The 18,791-nt window shown below is 46.3% G+C and overlaps 3 protein-coding genes across 3 annotated transcripts; 1 reads left to right on the plus strand and 2 right to left on the minus strand.

The window, feature by feature from the left end:
• Nucleotides 1–2,998: 2,998 nt before the first annotated feature.
• PtA15_5A788 (uncharacterized protein) lies at nt 2,999–5,426 on the minus strand (the record flags this gene model as incomplete). Its single annotated transcript, XM_053169586.1, has 3 exons — nt 2,999–3,072; nt 3,155–3,478; nt 5,303–5,426. The coding sequence occupies 3 exons, from the start codon at nt 5,424–5,426 to the stop codon at nt 2,999–3,001; spliced, it is 522 nt and encodes a 173-aa protein (XP_053020769.1).
• A 3,246-nt stretch (nt 5,427–8,672) lies between these two features.
• PtA15_5A789 (uncharacterized protein) lies at nt 8,673–12,447 on the plus strand (the record flags this gene model as incomplete). Its single annotated transcript, XM_053169587.1, has 3 exons — nt 8,673–8,975; nt 9,047–9,169; nt 12,364–12,447. The coding sequence occupies 3 exons, from the start codon at nt 8,673–8,675 to the stop codon at nt 12,445–12,447; spliced, it is 510 nt and encodes a 169-aa protein (XP_053020770.1).
• A 643-nt stretch (nt 12,448–13,090) lies between these two features.
• Nucleotides 13,091–14,826, minus strand: PtA15_5A790 (uncharacterized protein; the record flags this gene model as incomplete). Its single annotated transcript, XM_053169589.1, has 4 exons — nt 13,091–13,462; nt 13,564–13,692; nt 14,441–14,549; nt 14,672–14,826. The coding sequence occupies 4 exons, from the start codon at nt 14,824–14,826 to the stop codon at nt 13,091–13,093; spliced, it is 765 nt and encodes a 254-aa protein (XP_053020771.1).
• Nucleotides 14,827–18,791: the final 3,965 nt, after the last annotated feature.

Below are 18,791 nucleotides of genomic sequence, written 5' to 3' on the forward strand. Positions count from 1 at the left end.
TTTGGCTCAATCTTTTTTAAGTGAACTGTTAAGGGTTATGACAGTTTACTTACAAAAAATTGGCCTAAAAAAGCTGCTTTGCAATATGTAGTTGTTGCCTGTTTTTGATATTACACTTAATTTATTATGCTAATAAACAGGGCCATAATATTTTTTTGTACTTTAATAGAGGTAGATGGAAATGAAATTTGATTGCTGGTTGTATTTGGAGGGGTAGAAGGGACATCTTCAGGGTGTATGCCAGTCATATTCACGCAGGTAGGGGATAACAGATTGGTGAGGGAGGGACTTGGGAGTAAGAAGTGGTGCCGGCTCAGTCCATACTAGTCTACCACTGGCCGGTTGATGGATGTCCTGGGCGGGTACATGTACCACCACCCCGCGTGGCAGCTAGAGCTGGCACTTTGCACCTGGGTACCTGCCCAAATTTTGACCCAGACTGGACACCCGCACCCGTACCAGGCACCCGCCGGCGGGTATCTGCGTACTTTGACGGGTACCCGCCCACAGGTACCTGCGTACTTCGACGGGTACCCGCCCACAGGTACCTTTGTACTTCGACGGGTACCCACCCACAGGTACCTAGTACCAACAGCGCGGCTTTGTGCGCTGCACTTGTGCTTTTTACCTGGGGAAAAAAGCACATGTGGGCTACATTAGCGCAGCACTTCAGGCGCTGCGCTACAGCTTTTTGGGATGGGCACTTGGTGGTTACCCGCTGCGCTGCGCTAAAACAGGCACTTTTTGAAGCACAGCATAGCCTTTCACTGTTGGTGGTAAATGTTGGAATATTGTAATCAAGAGTAATCCAAAATCTCACCACATGATCAGGCATGGAAAATTGGTAGCCTAGTTGGTAAAGGCAGCACTTCTAGTACAGTGTCTTAGCTTCTAGATGAGGTTGCTGGTTCACATCCTGCCCAATTCAATCATTTTCTGCTATGTCTGCAAATTGCATTGTTACTTTTAACAGTAAACCCAGAAAGAAGTCTCCCACGGATACAGTCAACTTTCTTATTATTATTGCCCAGAACTCTTCCCCCAAAACACATTGAGGGTTTTAGAATTGATTCTACTATCCTTTTAGGTACTGCTAAACAAATTGTTCAACTTTTCAATTCAACAATACAGTATCTTGTATTGGGCTGTGTTGGTGAAAAAATATCAAAGTTTGAATACATTTGTATAGTATTGGTCTTTGAATATGATACAAATAAATAGTATTGGGTGCAAAACAGATATCAATACAGGCAGATACAGATACATGTATTGTATTTGTTTCACCATTGTGTCTATGCACTGAAGCTATGTGCATGGTACACATAAAATCACCCACTAACCTGCGCTACGGTACCTCATGGTGGGATTTTGGTAACATAAAGCAGTGTAGCGGCAGTAGCCAGAAACTAGCACTACAGGAAAAAAGGGCTGCTGTTAGCCCACTACACTAATCAATGTTGTAACCGCTGGGCTTTGCTGCAGGAAGCGCAGCGGTGCTGTGTTTGCCAGCTAGTTCAAAAAGTGGTAGCGCAAGCACAGTTTTGCTGCGCTACCGCTTCAAATAGCGGGCCGCGCTTTTTCCTCAACCCAAAATGTGGTAGCGCAGCAGACGCAGCTGCTACATTCAGCGCAGCAAAGCGGCCGCCAAAACTGCTGCGCTTTCTGCCCTGCAGCATGTTAATTACACCAGTGCTTACCAATGGTGTAACCAGTGCACTTTGATTAAAAACTTTCATCAGTGAAGCGCAGTTTCCAGCTAGGCCAAAAAGCGGTAGCGCAAGCGCAGTTTTGCTGGGTTACCACTTCACATAGTGGGCCGCACTTTTTCCCCAACCCAAAAAGTGGTAGCGCAGCGGGCGCTACTTTCAGGGCAGCAAAGCGGCGCCAAAATCGCTGCGCTTTCCGAAGCAAAGCAGTTAAAACATTGCACCAATGCTAAGTGGCCCTGTAACATAGTGTAGCCTGGTGACTCACTCTTGGTTCAGCAGAGTCAGTTTTGGGACCTCTGTGCTGCACTGAAAATCAGTGGGTGGGACACTGCACTAATCCCTTTTTCATCCAAACAAGTGCTTCCAAACCACTGGTTTTTGGTGGTCAACCACAGATTTTCACGGCCACCGCAGTGGAAACCCACCGGCGGCACATGAGGTGCAGAAATGATGTAACAGCTGCGCTGCGCTAAAAAAAGTGCACATTTAGCGCAGAGGGACGTAGCGGAAGCTGTTGGAAAACCGCAGCGCTACTTGCTACGCGCAGCGCTTGACCGCTACCCACCCAGGGCAATTAGTAATAGTGCAGCGGATTTCCGCTTCCGCTGCGCTATCCGTTAATTTAGCGGATAGCAGAATTTCATTGCGTGTAAAACCTCCTTTAACACAACTTAGAGCATTTTCTTTCTTCTTTTGAAAACGCTGTACTACTGCTGAAACGCAGCGATTCAGCGCTACGTGAGCGCGCTAAAAATAAGCATTTTTTTCCAGAGGAAGCAATAAGCAGTTAGCGCAGCGGTCTGGCCACTGCGCGTACTACTCGTAGCAGTAGTGCAGCGGCACAAAAAACCACTTCGCTGCGCTAAAAGCAGCGCAGCTGTTACAATGTTGGGTGCAGTCTTCCTTCTGTGTCTGTGTTATCTCATTTATAGCCTATAAATTTATTATACGAAGAACTACTCAGGTTGGCATAAAATAACCAAAATTGTATTTGTCAGGCATACTTCCCACTTCCCCATGAACTTGAATCCGATACACACATGTGAGGTCTGCGTTCCCATGGTTTGATTTTACTTTCAGTACTACTTCGGAAAAAAGCTGTTTTTTTTGTGGCAAGACAGAGAATTCTTGATAGTTTGTTGAACCGGAGATCGAATAAGTCCCCGTAAGGATTAAAGTTCCTCGCTTGTCCTGACTCCGGTTGTCTAATCCCCACAGCTCAAATTCCTTGGGCGCAGTTTGAATATCGTATGCCAAGGATTTGGAAACATGCCCGATTGTGATTCCGTCTATCCAGATTGCCCGAGACAGTCGGATAGCAACTTGGCCCGTAGTTCCATGGAAGGGCCAGCAGGTACCCAGGCTGAGATCGGAAATAAGTACCGTGACTGGCGGACTTCCTGTTATTTTCTCGGTTGTTTTGTAAAAGGGAAGTTTGGACGAACGAATCTTGCGGTGGTGAGTCCAGGTTGGAGATGTCAAAGGTTCAATGATGGATGCACCGGCGGAGAAGGAGGCGAAATCTTTTCTTGAGGACCTGATGTATCTGCTGTCGTCTTTTCTTCCCAGAGGTGTGAGGTTCGAATCGTCTGATGTAGTGATCATCTTCAAGTGATTTTCAATGGGACGAAGGCGCTCGTTCAGGTCAGATTGCCTGACTACAGCATTCTTGAGTTCGCTTGCAGTTTCCGTAGCCGCTAGAAGATCGTCCAACCGTTTCTCGATGGCGAGTTGTTTCTTGTTAAGAGCCGATTGCTGCTGTGTGAAGACTTCTTCCCCAAAATGATCTTAGTCGCTGTTATGAAGCCAATAGTTATTTCACAAAATATCACTTAAAATGACCCAATAACTCAACTGCGTAGAATTACAAGACCGATCATCATTGCTAGGATGATATGCCACTTTTTCTTAATCGATTTCCATCTTATCGCGGCCTTCTTCCCAAATGTTCCTCCGGGTTTTTCGTGCATGCTGGTTTGGACTTGAGGTGGTTTGTGGAGCCTGCTAGACTGAAGGTTTGACATGGAGTAAAATCCAAGAGTAGCAAGTAATTATTTCCGCAGTATCTTGTCGATGATTGAAAAGGGAGTATACGTAGGCTCTTCTTTGTCTCGAGACCCAGCTTAATTAAGCCCCTTGAACGGAGGGTGAAGGGGACCTGTTATGTAATAGACCAAAACATCCCCCCGCCACGACTTGCGACGAAGCCGTCGCGTCTTTGAACAAAAGAATGGATCGGGAAGCATCAGTCTCCCGGCCAATTACATACCTCGTGGAGCTGAAGAACAACGCGAAGTCCGAAAGATCCGAGGCAAAAGCCGAAGGATCCAAACGACCTCGCCATTGAAGCATTCACTCCAAACTTCAAAACCAAAACAACCTCGTGTATTATGTACACTGTCCAGACATCAACTGTATCTTTATTATAGCTACATAGCCGCACATATTGCTTTACAGATCCAGATCCACAATTGAAGTCGAAGCCACAGGTGTTTTCTTTTTTTTAGATTTACAAGTAACATCTTTCTTCTCTACAACCGCAAGCCATTTCCAAAGGCCATTATGCATAGTTTCCACCCATTGGAGCGGCTCTATTGACTGTGTCGCGATATCAGAGATACTCCTGTGTATAGCCGAGGTCTAGAGTGAAGCAATATTAATTATGTAATGCTGTGAGTCTTTGTGCGTAAGTTCAAGTGTTTTGTGAGTGCTTTTTCTCGGCTCGACCATTGCCGTCCTTGTTGCCGTGAGCTCGCAATCAGCACGGCGGCAATTATGTTGAACATTGTCTGCTCACGATGGCCTTCAGATTTTGAAATGTTGTGAATCAGTCTAAGAGTGTATCATGAAGAAAAATTTATCTCTGCCGTGCCGAAGATTTCAATAGCACTGTTTTGCAAGTCCTTTCAATCTCCCTCATCTTGTAATAAGTGTTTTCTTCCATTTTTTGAAATACCGTGGCGTGAATAAAAAAAGCGCGTAGATGAGCAGGTTTCTCAACGATCCAGATGGAGTCAATGCAGCCAATGTGAGTTTGAGAGTTTTGCAGCTGAGTTCCATTGAACTGTAGAAAAACAAAAGGATTCAAAACAATTAGATTAAGTCTGGCGGATGTAAGATACTAAATTGATAAATAACAGAATAAAATAGTCCATTTTGAGAACTTGTTTCTTGTTGAGGTTCAATTCGGATATTTGACTGATTTCGTGGCCAGGAAATGCGTTCTTCAAGTCTTGAGGAGTTTCTAACTTATGATCAAATAGCTGAGGGCCCAATTATAAACAGTTATCGAAGTTTTATTGTGAATTATTCCAAACTTGATTCAAAAAAAAAACTCTTAACTTTTTGTGGCAAATACAGACCCAAAAATGTTTCAAAAAAGCCTCAATAATTATGTACAATTATAAACCTGCGGCCACACAGCAGGAATTCCAAATTCCTGGCTGACACCGCCTGTTCCGCCCCCCCCCCCCGCCCAACTAGTGCCATAACCACAACCGCACGGCCTCACCCGACCAAATTGCTGCAAATGATCCCTCCTCCCCTCGACGCCACTCCTAGGGGCCGATTTTCAAGTAGTGGGTACTGGGGACCGGAGGGCGCCGCGAGGTATGGGCCGGAGGGCTGCTTGGGGGTTGGGGGAACATATCCGCAAGCCAGCTGGTATTGATAGTCAGCTAGGCTTGTTCCGGGGGGTGGGCCGTTTGAAGCGTTCATCGCCGTCGTGTTATTTTCGGGATCCCTGAGATTGGATCGGGTTAGGTATGGCGGGATGGATCCTGGTTGGAAATGCATCCAGCGGCGGGGCTGTTGCCGAATCTCAACTGCCTGCGGCTGTTTATTGCTGACCAACGGTACAACTAAAGTTCTACCGTTGGATTAGTGCGGTACAGTCTTGCATACATGTACTGTATGCCTGTAAGTCGTTTCGATAACAAAAATTTGAAATTTTTTGATCCCAAATGACCTCCTCGAGGTCATTTGGGCTATTTTTGAATCTGTACATAAAAAAAGGGGGTTAATTAATTGACTCCCATAAATTCGAGTTCCGACTCCCAAATGTTGCGGACGTCCGGGAGACCACCGCAAGACGTCCCCTGTGGGTCAACCACACCTCAATTTGACCCGGCCGACTTTTGGGAGTCGGAACTCGAATTCCTGCCGAAAGTTTGGGAGTCGGAAATTTAATTCCAAAATATTCCCATCAAATCAAATAAATTCAATAAATCCTCAATGGGGCATCCAAATGCCCCCAAAATATTACAGCCATCTGGGGAAACACCTTTGGGCATATTGTGAGCTTCACGGCGGGATTACACATCAGCAACACCTCATATGAGTGTGGGGTGGATTTCGCGGATTTCCTACTAAGGCAAACCACCAAATCCTGAGCTACGGTGCTCCAGAAGCCTGCAGATTTTTTCTGCCACATAAATACACTCTCTAGAGCATATGTTAAGCTTCACGGCATTAGCACACCTCAGGGAAATCCTGTGTAGCCGGGGCCGGATTAGGCGGATTTCCTACTAAGGCAATTGTTGTAGTTTTCTTCCTCTGCGCTGTCCTACGCCGTTAGGAATATTTTTGCGGTCTGTGTCGGTAATTGTAGATGAGAGGGTAGGGAATCCTTTGAGCGGCCTCAGAATTTTTTTATCTCTTCTTGATCAGAAGATATAGAGGGTTCAAGTGAGGATAAGTAGTAGGAAATTCGCCAAATCCGCCCCCCCCCCCCCCGCGGAACAGGGTCTTCCTGAGGTGTGCTAATGCCGTGAGGCTCACCAAATTCTCTAGAGAGTGTATTTATGTGGCAGAAACATTTTGGGGGCATTTGGATCACTGTATCTCAGGATATGGCGCATTGCGGTAGTAGGAAATCCGCCAAATCCGCCCCCGGCTACACAGGGTCTCCCTGAGTTGTGCTAATGCCGTGAAGCTTAACATATGCTCTAGAGAGTTTATTTATGTGGCAGAAAAAATCTGCAGGCTTCTGGAGCACCGTAGCTCAGGATTTGGTGGTTTGCCTTAGTATTAAGGGAAATCCGCGAAATCCACCCCACACTCATATGAGGTGTTGCTGATGTGTAATCCCGCCGTGAAGCTCACAATATGCTCAAAGGTGTTTCCCCAGATGGCTGTAAAATTTTGGGGGCATTTGGATGCCCCATTGAGGATTTATTGAATTTATTTGATTTGATGGGAATATTTTGGAATTAAATTTCCGACTCCCAAACTTTCGGCAGGAATTCGAGTTCCGACTCCCAAAAGTCGGCCGGGTCAAATTGAGGTGTCGTTGACCCACAGGGGACGTCTTGCGGCGGTCTCCCGGACGTCCGCGACATTTGGGAGTCGGAACTCGAATTTATGGGAGTCGATTAATTAACCCCCCAAAAAAAAATAAGACAAAAAAAATTTCGAATGAATTTGGATTTTTTTTCAATAAAATTCCAATAAGTGTTTATAATTGGGCCCTGATTATTGTCAGTGTAAAAAAAAATTGGAATGGTAATTTCAGAAGAAAATAATTGGGCCGGTTCAAAAATATAGAAGTGTTTAGTATTTAATTCCACCACCTGCGCTTGAAGATCTGGCTTGGTGTATTTCAGCCATTTTGCGGACTGAGAAAGCTTGTAGATATTCTTGCCGCGCGCATCTTCCAGATCCTACCACAAACAACCAAGTCAGCTTGAGCGGTCCACCGGAAACAAGAAACTCAGTAATTTTTCCTCACATTTTTCACCAATTCACCTGCATTCAACCCAAAGATCGGCTGACCAAAAACTGTTTCCATTTCAACCTTAGTCCAGGTGATCAGGCGCCGGATATTGGCTTGCATTTGTCGCAAGGCTTCCCAGCGGGGATGCTTAACGTGGTAGAGCGTGAAGATGCTCCGGATTTGATGGTACAGATCCCGGGAGATCAGCTTGTGTAAGTAACCAACGAGCAGTGAACCAACAAGGTACTGCAATGAAAAAAAGCGGAATTGTAAGTTGCTTTTTCTTATTGATTCTTTTCTAGTCAAAACATGCTCACTTCTTGACTCAGCAATGGATATCAGGCTGTATTATCAGGTGTGATTTTCCTGATTTTTTCTTCTTCAAGCTGAAAGAGTGGGCTAGAAGGTGGATTCGAATCCTCAGGCTCGGATTCAATCTGGCCGACCGCCACGCCAATATAATCCATCCAGTTAAACTCCCCCTCTTCATCGTCATCTGATTCCTCCTCCACAAAAGTACCCGGTGGGATCTCCTCAGATTCATCATTCGACTCATTTACAGGATCCAGTCCTTCGTCCCCGCCTATCACACGCTCAAGTCAATTGGTCTCCTCTTCGGTAACCATTGGCTCATTATTCGAAATCTCAACTGCGGCTCTCCGAGCAGCCCGACGAGCACGTTGGTCTTTGTTCGCTTGGACTAGGGTTTGGTGGCGTCAATTTTTGGTATGTTGCATTTGATTAGTTGTAGGCCTGCCTCTACATAGACAACACTCATATTTTGTTAACCCTAATGAGTTTCTTTGAATAAAGTCTTCAAGCAAAAAGTCAGTTTTTTATATATGTTGTGTCCGAAAAGATATTGATAGCAGGCTTACAGCTAAAACTTGGTCCATCTTGGTGTTTGATTAATGCTCCTTACTACGCTCCTTGCTTCCTTTTTTTGATGATTGAATTCGTGCTCGGCAGTAACCTGGTGGTTCAAGCTCGACTGAAAGCGGAGGATCGAAAATTGGGACCGAGGTATGGCTGACTTAGCTATTTCTTTTTTTTCATTCTTACTTGTTTTTTCGATCTCCAATCTGACCATGCCTTTTACTATTTCTTCACTTAAAACCTTTATAAGCCTCCAATCAGCCCAGACAAGCGGTCACCAACTTCCGCTTTCATCTTGATCCTCACTCCCCTCTGCTGACCATCCCCCTCCTTGATCGATCATCTCTCTCAACCCTTCCCTTGATCACGCCGCGATGCCACTCAACATAAATGATCTCCTTCGTGGAGATTTCGATAACCCTTCTTCATTTCAAGGTACTCACGAAGAACCATCAACACCACCCAATTGCAACCACAACAGTCACTCCCCTGAAGAGTTTGAAACTCGTGATCCTAATAACTTCTTTGATATACCAACTCACCGCGGAGATATTGCTATGGCCGATGGATCAGTCTCTTATAATCAGAACGATACGATTGAGGAAGTATGCTCTCAACTTCAATCCAGCCTACAACTCGATCCCGAACATTTAAAAATCGCTAACATTGCATGCAAGGTAATAATTCCTCTTGTTCTTCTAACCTGTCAACTAATTTATTCATTGATCACCCTTTTTTGTATCTCAAGTATATTGCCGAAGCCCCTGATGCAGCTGTCGTCTTTTCTAATGGTGCCTTTCACCAACTTGGTGTTCCGAAGACCGTTCCTCCCCCAAACTCTACAGCTTATGCATATGATGTGACCTTCAAGGTAAGTCAGTTTCAATCGTTTCAATCTTGTCTTTTCTATTGTTTTGAACTCATCTAACCTTCCTACCTTGTTTTCTGGATTATTTGAATACAACACAAAAACTAATTAGGAATTTGTCAGAGAAACCGCTCGCATAATCTTACTCAAGCCAACAATCGAAGCATATTCAAACAACCCTAACAACAATGGGACTCTCCCGAAGTCGTTGTACTACTTAACACTGGTGAGTTATTGTTCAGGACCCACGTCAGTGGAAACCACTCACGACCACTCACGGCAGGCCAGCGTTGTGGTATTCCCGGCGGACCCACGTCAGACAAAAGCCCGACCGCGGCACCCCACGGCGGGCCAGCGTCGGGAATTTCCCGACCGCGGGCCAAGCACGTTGGGCCCACGTGGGAGGTTAGGCTGACCGCGGGCTCCGACAGCTCCCGCTATGGAGCACACCAAAGTTTGGTGGTGGGATCGGGAGGGTTGTTTCCACGTCGGCTCCCACGTCAAACCGCGATCGGGTGCGCTCCGTGGTGTATCAAGCGCGTCTGGGCACATGCCCCAGTCCCGCTTGGCCGAGCGCCGGGGGTCCCCAGGACATCAGCCCGCCAGTAGCTTCCCCAGTCAAACTCGGTCCCGCCGATCACGCCCATCCAGCGGTGATTGACGGCACGGAAAGCCAGCAGCAGCAGCCGGCCCAACTCATCCACCCGGCTGCCTCCATCCACATCCGCATCGTCGCTTGCCACCACACCCCCTCTGCTCACCTGCGCCTCACTCGAGCACCAACACCACATGCTCGCCGAGCCCCGTCTCTTTTACTCCTCCTTCGCATCCATCTTGCCCATCCAGCATCCCTCACCCGGCCGGCCTGCGCCCTTGACCGGCAATGGAACAGCCCACAGGCAACAACCAGGTCACACAGGCCCCCAAGCAAGCCGAGCTGTACAACAATCTTAGCACTGTGGATTTAGCAGGCTAGTTTCACGTTGCTAGTGGCATGATCTAGTTCAAAATAGCGGTTGTGATGGAAGCTAGGCATTTTTCTTTGGCTGGCCTTGTGGCCGAAAATCCTCCTTGAGGCCCATTCCCCATCCACTACGTCTTGAGCCTAGCAAGATCAAGAAAACTGCTAAATATTATAGTTAGTACATATATATCCAGCAAATTTACAATACATTTTTTTAAACTCACTTATTCATGTAATTCGATCCAAAATGATTGGAACTCTTCCTTGACATACACCCAAGTGCAACGGAAGACATACACCGCAGTTGTACCAAGAATTATCAAGTAGACCCACTTCAACGATGTATCACAGAAATCATCCATTGGCTCCAACTTCAAAGGCCTCAGTACTAAGTTTTCGAAGGCGGAACAGATATGGGCGCGGATGTTTGCTGTTGATAAATCGATGTAGGTTTGATGACAAAAAAACCAGGTCGCTGCCAAGATTCCAAGCCGTACAACTTTGAATGAAAGGAGATTCGAGATTGTCTTGAAACCTGTTACATAAGTAAAGATTGATGGTTAATGATGCTAGCACTGTATTCGGATCAAAGCTGGACTAACCGTTCATTCTTGATAAGTATAATACCTGAGACGCTGAGGCTTTGGTTAACAATTTTGAGTTGAATGAGGACAATAGCAACCTGAAAGATGCTCAGAAAATACTTACACTCGTCCTTTGTTCATATGTAGTACATGTGCACCTGGAATCCGCCCGAACTCAGGGAGAAAATTCTGATGTAACTGTTGTAAATCGCTAGGAAAACCTTTGTCCTGTAGCATGGGGTTTTTAGGGCGCAAGGCTAAGCATGCCTCAGGATCCCGAAAGCAGCAGATCATCACCAGAATGAAGGTTTAATGCATTTGTTTTGGAACCAGCTTTTCTTTATTAAGGCTTTGTTCCGAGTTCCCCAAGGAGTCTTGTCTATTCTTTCCTCTACACTAGAGTATTACATCGATTTATCATTGACTTTTGTGCTCCTATATATCTCAATTCAAACATGCCGAAATCCATTTCCAGCTCCAAGCACCGCAGTAGAAATCACACTTGTGATAATTATAATCTCAGCCTCAAGATTCTTCTATATCCTTTGCGCGTCTTCTGTATTTTACTACTGAGGGTTTTGGCCTTATTCCTTATTCATCCAAGGCAGACCTGCACCTGTGTCATCCTTTTGCTGCTCGCATCATACTTGTTTTCAATGGTAGATGATGTTATGTCTTTAATTCTCCCATTCAAGCCTTTCCACCTGTTGTCTTCTCATGTCAAATCGGTGTCGAAGAATTGGCTTGCGGCTTCAATCACGAGCGTCTGGTACTTGGCGAAGGACGTTTCTCAAACGATCGTTTGCACAGCTTTTTGCGGTGGTGTATGGCGGAATTGCAGCTCTCAATTTTCTACTTTTCAGCGACTTTCAAAAGATACGAATCCACTTTGCCTCACTTCGTCCCTTATGATCTCTCACAACCACTCGGAAAACTCGTTACTTGAGACAACAGACTTGTTACAATTATCAAACCTGCTTCTGTTAATGGACAACAAATTGAGTAACCATACAAAAATCAGTTCTCAAGTGCGAAACCTAGCCGAAATTCACTCAATTTTTAGCGATGAAATTGGGAAGCTGGACTCACTCGGGTCTCACACTATTAGGCTTATTTCACAAGACGTAAGAGCACATCATTAAATCTTTGACTTCTTTTCTGAAACTCGAAATGTAGCTTTGAGCCTGGTTTGAATGATTTATAGTACTTCAAAAGCATTCGACAAGACAAGCACTCAGAAGACGTGACTTTTGAATCCCTACCGACACTTTCACAAAATCGACTTGAGAAATTGCATAAACACATCCATGCAACCTTGGAATCAACATATGCAGTTCTCGTCGAGCAAGACAAGACATCAATTTTATTTCATGAAGAGATTTCTTTCATTCAAAGAGGATACTGGTACGGCCTGAATTTTTTTCGATTTCGAAACCTTGGATATAACGAGAACAAAACAAATGGAGTTTTGTCTTGGCTCATTCAAAACAAAAATTACTTGAAACGTGGATGGTATTTGGTGGAATTGCAGCGGAAGAAATTAATTTTATTTCAGCAAAAAATTGAGCAAATGAAGGTAAGTCTATCACCAATGACACCAATCATTACTCACAAAACATTGCCACTTACGGTTGAATTTGAAACTGCAGGCTTATATTTCTAACGGTATTGATGAGAACCCAGCCTTAGAATTGTTATTCGAGGAGTTCCGGGAAGTTTCTCCAGAATGCTAGTTATCTTGACCTTGATTAACACACGATTTGTCTTCAATTCGTATCCATAACTTTTATGTTTCTTAAATCTGCCTGCATGATTGAATCAAATCCATTTCGGACTTTCTCCGAGGTGGATATCCACTTCTAGTTGTCTCCAAAGTGTATTCGGAGAGCATCCAACCCATACATAGTCGGAAAATCTCGGGGGTAACCTTGACGTAGTGACGGAGATCGGCGGCACTGTAATAATTAGCAACAGACATCTCAGAAAGACAGGCATGACAGTCAAAGTACCCAAGACAATTAAATTACGTTGATACATCGTGTCACCTTTCCGCGTCTTCCGCTTGGGCTTTTAAGGAATCAATTTTCTCTCAAACAGCTCTGATTTTATTCCCTCGCGCAACTTTGAGAGGCTGCAATTCGACATTGATGGCGGCGATTTCTTGATTCACAGCCTCCAGTCTGGCTGTACTCTCATCATCATGTGAAAAGGAACACAATAAAGATGCATGAGTGAAGATTGGACATGCCGACATAGAATGGGATTCAAACTTGTTACACTTACTTTTTCCTTAGCCAATGCATGGGCTTCAACTTCAATCTGGAGTTTCTTACGCTCTAGTCTGTGGACTGCTTCTGGTTGACTGTCCCGTGTAACTCAGACAGCAGCAGCTGCTTCATCAACCAGATCAATAGCATTATCCGGTAATCGACGGGCCGTCAAGTATCGGTGGGCGAGAGTGGCTGTAGTGACGATGGCATTGTCGAGGATGGTGACACCATGGTGAGTTTCGTATTTCTCTTTCAGACCTTGAAGGATGGAAATTGTCTCGGGAACTGAAGATTCATTGACGATAACTTGCTGGAATCGGCGTTTGAAGGCCACAGCTTTTTCGATGTATTTTCGGTATTCCGCGAGGGTAGTGGCCCCTAGACAACAAAGTCTGCCTTGAGCCAAGAGAGGCTTGGTCAGATTTGCAGCATCTATCCCGCCAGAGCTGGCGCCTTGACCGGCCATGATCAGTTGCATCTAGTCGATGAATAGGATAATGTTTTCACCCTTTTCGGGGGCTTTTTCTACTTCATTCAGAATGTATTTGATTCGCTCTTCAAACTGGCCCTGTAGCTTACGCCGGCTTGAATAGCACCCAGGTCTAGAGCAAATAGTCGTCCGATCAACAATGCGGGTACACCTCTGTTCACCATCCGTTGAGCTAAGCCTTCGGATGAGTACCAGGCCGAGAAAAAGAAGGACCGCGTCTGCTCAGCGTTGGAATTGTTGAGACTTCCCACTGCCCCTCGCAAAAAATAGGAAATGGAAACTCTGATTAACTATTTGCATCTGCATTGTTGAGAGTTGAGTCAGTTGAGAAACAAAGATGGGCATACTTTGCTCAGTTGTTGTTAGATGATATCGAAAGAGAGAGGAGTTCTCGATCTTGTAGGAACAATAGGTTAGCACTGTCGGCTGTTTTAATGGTATATCGATGCATTTTGTTTTGGAATGAGGATATCTGACAGGTTAAGAGGACTGTTTAGTTTTCTCCAATTCTTCCTTCAACTGATCGCAATAGAAGCCGGACCAATAGACATATCCATGAATGATCCCATTGGTGAGCGCGAAGGCGGAGAGAGAGATCGGGAAGAGGCTCAGTTTTGTCTTGGGTGGTCGTGCAAGTGTGTGTCTCCATGAACCCCTTCCGTGTAAGAATAGATATATGACACTCCAGGCTGTTGTTTTTCAGGCAATCGGTCGTACCAAAGACGGAGGAAGCCATTCACAAGGTCAGCATTCCTATTACTTTGAAACGAGAAGCATGCAATTTCTCATAGATCAGTGAGCAAATCTGGGGTGTTGTGAAAGAAGACATACCAGAAGCTGTACCGGAACCGTTATAGTAATCACCTGCTGAAGTAATGTAGCTGTTGTGGAATGAACGGAGGGCTAGATGAGGGAGAGGGAGTCGTTTGGTTTTTTCTTTTCTTTTGAGAGCAGGAGTGTACTCACCCACTCAAGCCGAAGACCATAGCCAACGGTGTGACTTGCCAGGTTGGTGCCAATCCAGTCGGATATAGTGCACCAGAGAATCGAGTACGCGTCGGCAGGGACATCATCACTGAAAAGCAGATGTGAAATGATGCCGACGGGCCATTCAGGCGAGATCTTGTTACATAAGAGCCTCGAAGAAGGTGTCAGGACTCAGAACTGAGAGATGACTTGCAGAGACCACACATCGACCATGCTGGCCGCGTGGACGAGCCAACAGACAGGAACTCGGCAAGCTTTTTCGGTGGGTCCTGCGCATCGCCAGGTTTTGCTAGTGGATCTTCGCTCCGACTCGCTGAAGGTGTTACTGCAATAGACCCCGAGGTTGAGGGCGTTGGGGAAGCCATACGTCCGATTCTACTGACTGCGGTCGAGATGGGAAGTGGATGGCTCAATGTGGTTCTGGTGGAAGTCAATCGATCAACCTTGATGGTGAGATGGGGAGCCAATGCTCGAAAGAAACCAACCTATGTTGGTCGCCGCGCTGTGGCTGTCGGCCTCGGCAAACCCCACAAAGACCCCTCTGGACTTTGGAATAGCAGACGCTAACGACGGTTTTCTGTTATTTTACCGGGAATGCAATGGGAGGTGCACCGGGTCCATGGTACCGCCCAGCCCAGCCCTGTAGGTGTCACGAGGTAAACCCTGTAAAGGCTGTACCGGTAGCTCGTGCTTCCCCCATTGGAAAGGGGGAGGGCGGCAAGGGAGCCGAAGGCCAAAGGACCCTGCCGCAGGATGCTCCCCCAGGACCCAGGTCCATAGACCTCTCCGAGCGCTTGCCTTCTTTCCCTCTGAGAGATCCTCGTCGAGAACTCCTTCTTCCCCTTCCTCATCCGAGCTCACTTCCCTATCCACCAGTTTGGAACTCCCCCACTTTCGCCCAAACAAAATTTTCACAACCGCCCAGCCACCCTAACAAAAAAAAAAAAAAAAAAAAAAAAAAAAGAGAAGCTAAACAACCACGTGCCACACGTGGGGTATAGCGCCTTCGCCCTGGCACCCTCGGGTGTCAGTCTGCTCCGGGAGACTCCGTCCCGCTGTCCTCTCTCCCCCCTCAGGTGTCTCGTAGGCACGTCTTCCTTTCCGGAAGCCTCTACCTGAGAGGAACTTAAATGAGAGGCTAATACAGAGGTTCGGGGACCTTTCTCCCCCGACCCATACACGAGATGTCACTTGGGGAGCCCCTCCCAGCCTCTCGGGTCTCTCAAAATGTGAGCACCCTGTGGTGTGAGCCGTCATAAAGCGTACACATACTGGGCTACGGACGGCCGTGCCGCAGCGACCCGCACCGGAACTGCCAGAGCACGGCCACGCGGCGCGGTGTTCCCTAACCCGCTGCGCCCCGCATCCGCGGCCTAGGCTCCATTGCGGCGTCTACACCAACGTTCGCAGTCGACGCAAGCTCGACGCGGGGAGTCGCGTCGGCCCGAGCTCCCCGACGCCACCAAAAAGTTTTGGTGGCCGACCTGCTGTCTCTGCGCGGGAGGCCGTCGGAGCCGCGGTCGGCATATCTTCCGATGCGGGCGTTTCGTCAAGGTCAGACGTCGGCATTTCTTCTGCGCAAGCCTTGCGCAATGACAGTGCATCGGCATAACTTCTGCGCAAGCCTTGCGCAATGGCAGTGCATCGGCATTTCTTTTGCGCAAGCGTTGCGCAATGACAGTGCATCGGCATTTCTTTTGCGCGAGCGTTGCGCAATGCCAGTGCATCGGCATTTCTTTTGCGCAAGCGTTGCGCAATGCCAGTCCATCAGCATATCTTCTGCGCAGGGCTTGCACAATGTCACCGCATCGGCATCTCTTGTGCGCAAGCCTTGCGCAACGCAAAATGCTTTGCGTAAAGCCTGCGCAAAGCGGACGAGCTCTCTGCGCAATAGCCGCGGTTGGCTCACGCAGAGAGCTTTCATCCATCTCAAGTATTTTCTGTATCAACTTGATCCTGCTGTCTCGGACAGCTTGATTTTTGAACAGTTTCTTGGCTAGACTTTTAGGGGACATCGGAATTGCACTTGATGATCTTTCGGCGGTGGCTGTCTGTTGTTGATGTTCTGAGTTCCCCCTGATTATGAGCAACAACTCCGCAAGACCGCGCCAAGGAGAGCTTACCGAGAGACTTACAGAATGTCCTGGGCCCTCATGTGAAAAGAGATATGGCTTTCATACTTTCACAGTCCGATGGCACAAATTCCAATCGGACATTGCAATGGAAAAAAGAGGATTTTGAGGCAGTTTTCTTTTTTCAATAGAAAATCAGGTCGTCAACCTATGAAAAAGCTACATAGCACAAAAGATGCGCATCAAGACAAAGAAAAATTCTATGTATTGGAATTGTCAACTGAGGGCGTTGATTTTTTTATATCTATTTTAAGGAGGTAATTTGAGTAATTTGGCAATGTTGCCAGCCCCGCGACCCGACTTTGCGCATAAGCCTCTCTACAAGAGTGTTGCCCCCGCAAAACCCGTAGAGAGGCTGCTTAAGCTTGTGGCTTTGGCAGGCGTGAAAGCCGTCGACTGGAGTGGCACCCTGTGCCACTCCCGTAACATGAGCTTGTTGGTGATTTCCACATGGCAGGTGCTCACCTGAACAGCTTGGGCCACTCATGCTTTCGCGCCTCAAATCTCTGTAGCTTCTACTTCAAAAAACCTCTCTCCAGGCGTCCCCACAGGACACTTGCTGAAAGAGAGGCCGGAGCATAGCAGGAAGGATTTTTGACCCAACAATCAGAAATAATAAAACCCTATTTCAAGATTCTCAAAACAGAGGAAACTGTAGGCTCCACCTTTATCAAAACCTTCCATACATGCAACAATGGGCCTTTACTATACGGATATTGGTATAGTACCATTATTGTATTTTTTTTTGTCCTATAACGGTATACAATTTCCCAATATCTGTCATGGATTTTTTACTACGATATGTGATGAAATCAGTATTTTTTTATTTTTGAAACTACTATATCCAACTGAAGGAATAAAAAAAAATCAATACTATACTGGCCAGATGTGGCCCGTACAAATACTTAGTAAGGAGTAAAAAACTATCTATTTCTTGGGCTTGGCCCTGGGCATTAAAGCCCCCAAAGCCTTTTCGGCCTCAGAAAATTCCCCTGAGAGGGGAACATCCTCACGGAGCCACATAAGGCTGCAGACTGACCGTGACATAGTCAAAGGTAGCAAACAACCACAGCTGGAGCTACATACATCTGCAGCCACAGAGAACAATCTCTCAACGGCACAGGAGCTACCTGGAGTGCCTAGATAACCCGTGCCATTACCGAAAGAACCGGGTAGGTAGAATGGTTTACCTGGCCAATTATTTTCAAGCAAACAGAATTGGTCTGAGTGAGCTTGAATTTGTTTAAGAGATGAAGAAATTCGTACCTTCCACCACATCAAAGGGGTGTTTTTGTCATCAATTGCCCCGTCTTTGAACGCAAGGTCGGCCTTTAGATATGACTCAACCTTGTTTCCCTCTGCGGTTGGCTGTACCATGCAAGAAGCTAGGCGGGCCATAAGAGAGCTTCCAGCAGATGGTGGGTTTGAAGGTTTATCGAGAATAACTACTTCGGGAAGTTACTATAACTGTATTTTGGGTTTAAGAAAAAAAAACTAAAATACTATACTGGGCGCCGGCACCAAGGGCCAATACTATTACAGTTATCAGTATAGGGCGTAGACTCAGCCCTGTACGATAACCAAAATGCCTAGTTATTGTAGAGTATAGTATAGGCCCATTGTTGATACATGGTAGGTCCAAAAGATGAAAAAAATGGAATGAGCCATTGAGCCGCATACTTCTGCTATGTATGTACTCCACGCCCACGGGTTCACCCAGGTGCCTACAAGTTGCCATAGTCGGCGGCAAGGCGCCCAATGAGAGTGGTCTTCTGTTATTATTTTGGCTTTTGGTTCTCCTAAGGTTCTGAGGTGGAAGGCTGGTGGGGTGGATAAACTCCGGCTTAATGAAGCCTGAGGTGAAGGGAGTGCAGAGAATTCATCACTTTGATGATTTAACCCTCAGGATAAGATTCTCCAATACTGCTTTAACCCAAGATAGATCTCAAAGAACAAAAATTGCAATTTCAGGGCCTGCCTGCTTGATTTTCTTGACGGTGTGGTAGACGGAAAAGTGAAAAATCAAAATTTTTGTATACTACATATTTACTCACAATACCCCTCAAGATACCATATGGTATCTTCAGGAGCTGCCCACCTAAAACCAAAACCAACTAAGAATAAAATAAAAAAATTTGCTGATTAACAAGGCAGTCAATTAACAGTTTAACATTAAGCGAACTGCTGTGCCCACCAAC

Source organism: Puccinia triticina, chromosome 5A, assembly GCF_026914185.1.
Source record: "Puccinia triticina chromosome 5A, complete sequence".
Lineage (NCBI taxonomy): Eukaryota > Fungi > Basidiomycota > Pucciniomycetes > Pucciniales > Pucciniaceae > Puccinia > Puccinia triticina.